The 7,489-nt window shown below is 29.5% G+C and overlaps 1 protein-coding gene across 2 annotated transcripts in view; it reads right to left on the bottom strand.

Annotated features, from left to right (window-relative positions):
* LOC117179497 (tudor and KH domain-containing protein homolog) overlaps positions 1-7,489 on the bottom strand; it is a 77,280-nt gene that overhangs the window by 8,609 nt on the left and 61,182 nt on the right. For both annotated transcript variants that reach the window (XM_033371364.1, XM_033371363.1), the window contains exon 7: positions 4,440-4,620. In XM_033371364.1, coding sequence (XP_033227255.1) covers positions 4,440-4,620 — 181 coding nt within the window. The remainder of the gene's footprint in view (positions 1-4,439; positions 4,621-7,489) is intronic.

Raw genomic sequence — 7,489 nt, 5'->3', positions numbered from 1 at the left:
ATGAGAAGTGAGGGGAGGGAAGGAGAATTGAGGTTGGCCTTATGCAGGGAGGGAATGGGAAGGAAAATGAGGGGATGGGAAACGAGGGGAAGTGGGAGAAGGTGGTAGACATGAGAGGAAGTGAGCAAAAGTGAGATGGGAAATGAGGGAGGGGAAGTAAGCAGAAGTGCCCTAGCTTTCCCTCCCCTTACTTCCTTACCTCTAATTTTTCTACCCTCCTCTCACTACCCACCCAGATAAAAAAAATAAATAAAAATAATAAAACTTCTAACTAAAACTAAATTAAACTTCCTTGAAGGTGCTTGGGGCCTGCTTTTCCTATTTTCTCTAAACATTAGGCATATGGTGTCGTCGTCAAAAGGCACATTTTTTAAGCCTCGACTTTCGAAACTTCCCAAAACGAGCTGGAAGTCTTAAAAAATCTGAAAAAATTCACAGACGCTCCTTAAGATGCCTAGAATGCAATCTTGTTTTCAGAATTTCGAAATATCAAATTCTTTGCTAATTACCAACTGTTTTTCGCAAAATCTAATCTTGGAAAGAAATAATGATATGGAGTTGATTTATGGCTTAAAATGTGCAGTTTTGCAACTTGATTCAAGTACACTTTAAAAAAATGAAATTAGATCGATTTTTCGCGAAATACTTCTTTACGAATATTACATGATTTGATAAAAGTAGGCACCTTAGAAAAATTGTTAGAAAAAAAGTATCCATTTCACAACAATATGGACCTCAGAGGGAAGGGGATACTTGGTCACTCGCAGGGCGACGACTTTAGTATAAATGTATAAATGATCTTTGTAATCAGAAATTGGATTAAAATTAAATTAAAACAGTAAAACCTTAATCAGGGTGGGGTAACAACTGTTTAAACGTTCGTTTCCCGGCTTTCTCCCAGTTTTCTGGGTGAATATTCGAGATTTCTTCCGGGTTATAAAAAAACTAACTCTCTTTGAGAAACTAACCGTTTTTTCACATATATCATTAATTGCGCAAGTTGATAAGTATTAGCAAATATTTTTGCAAGAAATTGATTGATTTTAAATCATATAATAAGTAGGATAAGAGAATTTTTGTGTCTAATAAAGGAAAATACAGAGATGCGTTTTTATTACACACTAGCGGTAAATGCCCGCGCGCAAATTGCACTTTTCATGTCTCTGAATTTCTTTTTACTAACATAAAAATATGCAAATTTGAAAATCCATTATTAAAACAATTTTTAATATAAGGTTTTAAATATTTTTGAAACACTAATTAATAATTTCCATTTACAAGCGTCTGAAATTTAAAAAATACGTGAAAGATTTTGGACAATTAGAAAAAGGAGGTGAATTGTATGATTTCTCACTCGAAGCGATAAAAATTAAACAATTTTAATTTTAATTGGAAAATCAAGAAACTATTATGATTTTAGATTCGAATTTCGAAATAAATAGGACAATGTTAAAACGTTAAAAATTGAATATTTTAAGACTCGAATTTTGGAAGCATTCAAAATTAGATAATTAAAGATCGAAAACTTTTCAATTTGAATAAGTTGAAATTCAAAGCGATTAATATTTGACAATTTAATATTGAAAACTAAATTGTATCTTTCAGTAAAAGCTTATGAATTTCTAGAATTTTAAATTGTTATTACATAATAAAATTATAAGTTAATATTGAAGCTCATTAGACACATCTTTCTAAAATGAAAAAATGAATTGAATTATTTTAAAGAAAAAACTTTCAAAATACAGTGAAACTCTTCAAATAGTTCCCATCCACCGTCAACCCCAAAATCGGCGCTATAGAAGAATTTCACTGTAAATAGTAATTTTAAATAGGAAATGTTAAAAATAAAGAAATTTCTACTCCGGAACAATCAAGCTTATACAAATGCGAACTTTCTTTAAAACAGGAAACAATGTTAGTGACCAAAAATTTTGATATTAAAACTTTTTTATACTCAAACTCTGGAAAATTTCAATTATTTGAAGTAAATTTAAATCGCTTAAAAACTAATAATTTTGAAATTGCTAATTATGCTTTCCAAAATTTAACCAATTCAATTTTAATTGTAAAATTAAAACCTACGAAAGGAAAAAACTAAAAATTTAGCGTTCATCGCAAAAGTTCAGCACTCTAAAATGATAACCATTCTAAATTGCCGAAATTATCCACTTATTGATGTATTAATTGCAGGTGGTCAAATCTTCCTTTAGAATTATTATTCATTCTAGACATTTTAGAACCGAATTTTTTTCAATTTGAAATTATTTATTTGTTTAAATCTTCAAATAAAAATCGGACCATTTTAAGATCTTCCACTGAAAATTAAAAATTAAAATAAAGAACAGAAAAAAAATATTGCTATGATATTATTTCATTTTTTTACATTGTGCAATTTTAAACTTTTCAATTCGAAATTTCTTTATATTTACATCTGAAATTATTAAATTCAAAACTGATTATTAAGGCTTTTAATTTTTAATTTTTAATATATAATAGCAAGATGGTCCTGAAATTTTGAATATTTAAATTTGAGACTACAATATTGTGAAATTTAAAATTCTAAACCTCCAACAGTTAATCTAAAAAATAATATAAGAAAAACCTTACTTTCAAGGCCTCAATTTATAAACTGTTTTAGAATTGCACATTCAAAACTATATATAATTTTAAAATCAAATTGTATAAATTTGAAAGACGATAAATATCTTATTAATCAGTATCATACAATGTAGTATGAAGTGATATTTAAAACAAATAGATAGATTTTTTTGCTAAAAGATGTGATTCTGTCAAATCGAATATCACTGTGATTTTCATCATTCGAAATTGTAGAATTTTGAATAATTTCTAATTGGAAACTTTCAAGAATTACAAAATGCGCGAATTAGAAAATACAGGAAATCTCCTAGTGTAATATTTCTATCCGGGCTTTATCCCGGTTTTCACCCGGTAGGTGGCCGCCCTGTTAATGTATTATGGTTCTCAAGACTTCTTTCTTTCTATCTTTCGCCTATGTCTCATTGGGTCATCCCAATTTTTTTTTCTTCGTCGACATAAAAAAATTAATGGACACTCTTTCACTTTTGGAGATATCAATTGTTGAGTACAGTCGCGTGACCTCACCATCCACGCACAACAACAGACACAGTGAGGCGAAATCGAACATAGTTTAAAATAACTTTTAGAACAAATTTCTAATAATTGGTAAACATATTTTCTACTCTCAGTATCCCTTAGATTCAAAGCGCGAGCAGGAAATAATTTTGCATCTTAATTTTCATTTGGTGATTTTACCATCAAATGTTAATAATAAAAATTTGTTATTTACTGATGTTTGATTTTCAAAATCCAAAATGACGGATCCAAAATCATGGATATTAAATAGTAAACATGTATGGATCGCAATAAAACTGGTGGCAGTTTGGTTTTTGTGGTCGCTAAATTCAAATCTGATGTTAGACTTTCAAAATTCAAAATGGAGGATCCAATATGTCCGACATGAAATATTAGATATGTTTGTATCTGGATAAAATTGGTGGTACATAGGTATATGGGGTCGCTGATTTCAAATATGATCTTGGACGTCTAAAATTAAAAATGGCGGATCCAATATGGCAGAAATAAATTATTAAAAAGTTCAGACCTTGATAAAATTTTTGATACTTAGGTTTTCGGAGTCGATTAATCGAAATCTGGGGTTAGATTTTCAACATTCAAAATTTCGGATTCAATATGGCCGACATGAAATATTATATATGTTTGGATCTGGATCAAATTGGCGGTACATAGGTTTATGGGGTCGCTGATTTTAAATGTGATATTGGATTTTTAAAATTTTAAACGGCGGATCTAATATGGCGGACATGAATTATTAAAAAAGTTTCAGACCTTGCTAAAATTGGCGATACTTAAGTTTTTGGGGTCGATGAATTGAAATCTGGGGTTCGATTTAAAAAATTCCGGATCCGATATGGCGGACATGAGTTACTAAATTAAAAATCAGATTTAATCTTATGTGATGATAAAAAGTTCGGCTTCTTTCTGCTACTATCTGCGAAGTCTTCTACATTAAAGGTATGTTCAAATTATTAATGTAAATTTATCTTTACGATCTTGTAATTTTAAAATTTCGAAGCTTTATGCGTATAGAAAAAATTATTGTTGAAACGAATAGAGACTTTTGACTTACCAACCATGTATAATTTCTTATTCTATATCCAAATTTTCAGCCCCTATATACATTAACATTGAAAAAAATTAGAGGGAAAACCGTCAACAACTGAAATTTAGTGATTGTAAATTCTCTTTCGTTAAAGCTCTTTCGGCCTTAACGAACACATTCTGATCTCATGTCTCGTGGGACAAAAAGGTTAACGGAAAATTTTCAGATTTAATTTAAAAACAATTTTATTAAATATTTTATTGAACTCAGGACCTACCTTACTGTCAATAACATCGTAGATTATAATACTGGGTATCGGTGATCCCTCACGACGGGTTCTTCCACATCCGATTACTCTCTCCTTATATCCTTTCACTAAAGCGAACATTCGCTTCCACTGAGCCACGCTACTAAGATCTGCGAACCTATCGCAAGCTTTTTCGCTCCATTCTCCACCCCTGAAACAATAATATTTTTTTTCTCAAGTTAGAAAATTTAAGAAACAAATATTTAACTAGATAATTTTCTACTACATAATAAAAAAATATAAAAAATTTCCTCTTCCAATTCAGAAAAAATTGAAAAGCAAAATTGCCTCCCTCCCAACTCAACAAGAATGTTCAAAGAAAAAGAGGTGCTTCCTTCAGTTAAAAAAAAACTTTAAAATAAACATTTCCTCCCCTTCAACTCGATAAAAATCTTTTTAAAAAATGAACCTCTTGCAATTCAGAAATATGTCCTCTTTTTCAACTCAATGTAATGTTTAAAAATGAAAACTTTTTCTCAAAAAAATAAAAATCGTTGTTTACAATTCAGAAAAAAATTAACAGCAAAATTTGCTCCCTTCCAACTCGATAAAAGTATTAAGAATAAAAAATGTACCTTTCCAATTTAAAAAAATGAACACTAAAATGTCCTCCGTTTCAACTCAATATAAAGTTTAAAAATAAAAAGTTTTCCTCTAAATAAGAAAAAAAATTAAGATTAAAAATTCTTTCCTTTAATTCACTAAGTCCTGAAACATTAATATATTTTTTCCTCTCATTAGAAAAATGACTTTTAAAATATTTAGTTGGAAAATTTTCCACTGTATATTAAAATAAAGTTGTAACATTTAAACTTGACTAACACGTAACAAGATTTATAATGACAACCATCAGTGTTCTTAAAGTTTACATGTTCTTGTTTACTGAAAGTTGGCACAAGTTAAGTTCCACTTTAGAATATTCTGAGTTGCGAGATTATCTGAAAAGTTTTTATAAGGGTTTCAATCTATGTGAAATAATTTTTTTTCTTTTATTCAAATAATAATTTGTTTTATTGTTTACTTTTAATTATTCATTAATTATTACTGTATACATGGTGGCCGTTTTTTTAAAAACAAATTCCCGGTATTTTTCCGGTTTTCTCCTGGTTCGCAAAAATGATCCTAATTCATTGGGATTAAAAAAATCTGCCCACTTCGCGGGTACATTTTCATCGCCCACTAGGCGCGCGACGTTTAAATCTCGTGCTTCGCGTTCGATAATAGGTTACCTCGAGCTTCGCGCTCAAACATAATTACACCTTGAGCTTCGCGCTCGGATATTTATTCTTTGCATTTGGAATTCTTAAAAAAAAACTTTATCTAAAAGATCTCTTTTAGATGGCAGTATTTATATGCGTTTTCATATTCTGAATTGTCTACTTAATTAAGTACATTTAAAGATTAAGTTTCTCAAAGCTCTGTAGGCTTTGAGGTACAAGTTCTCTTCGTGACACTCGCGCTGCGCGCTCGATTTCCGACAGACATTTGTAAAAAGGTTTTGTTGGATTTTTTTTCTCATAACTTTCGTCGTTTTTCCACACATTTTTTTATATATATTTCTTTAACGTTATTTTCACGAATAAAACAAAAAGTACGCGTCCTATCAAGAGGTGATTCTTAACGAAACTGTAGATCTTTTTTGGGATAACCATTTTTGTTAATTCATATTTTTTCGTATCCTACATAGTTTATCCACAAAATGAAATTTTTTATTTTCCATTATTTTTTGTGCAATCAAAATTTGAATTTTCGATTTGTGAATAAAATCCAAAAATTGGTGATGAAAATCTCGCAAGGCTTTCAAAAAGAAATGTTTTTATTCTTTTGACTTTTTTCATATCGTGCGTTTTTCGGCTTCAAATTTTGATTTTCAGTTGATTAAAAAAAATTTTTTAACGCTATAACTCTGAGAATTTTCTTTTTATCAAAAAAAGTCATAAGGATAAATTGTTTGTACTTTTTAATACTATTAATATCCGTACATAGAATTGTCAAATTCAGAAAAAAGTGGTCTCAAAAATTTTCAAAATGCGCTCACTTTTTGAATTTTTATTAAAAATGGCTGGTTCACGAACTCGTCCTTTCTTTTAGGACCTAAAAAAAGTGTGCCAAAGATGAATGTGATTCGTTCATTTTTTCGAGAGTTATCGTGTTTACGGACGGACGGACGACCGGACGGACTGACAGACAGACGCCATTATGAAAACCTGATTTTAGGATTCAGGGGGTCTCGAAACGGGGAGATCCGTTGAAAAAGTGTAATGTCAAATTTCCGACAATTCTAATACTTTCTCAATCATAAATGATGAGAATGTAAAAATCAAACTGCAAATTTCTTAAATTTTTAACTTTGAAATTGAAGTTTAACCCATTTTTAATTCATTTGAATGTTAGAATACTAAATTTGTCTCCAGGCCCCTCAATAAAAATTAAAATTGTCACCTTCCAATTCAGAAAAACAATTAATAACCAGAAAAAATTAAAACCAACATTTTCTTCTTTCTCACTCTATAAATATCTTGAAATTAAAAAACCCCTTCTTAAAATAAAAAAAAATGAAAGCCAATTACTTTCCATTGAAACCGACAAAAAAATAGAAAATAACAAATTCCCCTTTTCCAATTAAAAAAAAAATTAAAATCAAAATTTCTTTCCTTCCAAATCGAAAAAAATATTTTTAAAACAATGACTCTCATCCAATTCAGAAAAATTTGAAAACCAAAATTCCCTTCTTTTCGAAATCGATCAAAACTTAAAAATGAACAAATGTTCCTCTTACACTTCAGAAAAAATTAAAACCAAAATTTTCTCCCTTTCAAGTCGATCAAAAATAATAAAAGGTTCATCTTCCAGTTCAGAAAAAAAATTAAACCAGAATTTACTGCCTCCCAACTCATTATAAAGCTTAAACATAAAAAGTTGCTCTTTTACAAATCAGAAAAAAATTTTAATAAAAAAATTATCTTTTTCCAATTCATAAAACATTGAAAACTAAACTTTCCTCGTTTGTAACATGACAC

The sequence above is a fragment of the Belonocnema kinseyi genome, chromosome 9, assembly GCF_010883055.1.
Source record: "Belonocnema kinseyi isolate 2016_QV_RU_SX_M_011 chromosome 9, B_treatae_v1, whole genome shotgun sequence".
In the NCBI taxonomy this organism is placed as follows: Eukaryota; Metazoa; Arthropoda; class Insecta; order Hymenoptera; family Cynipidae; genus Belonocnema; species Belonocnema kinseyi.
This window is presented reverse-complemented; position numbering and strand designations above follow the sequence as displayed.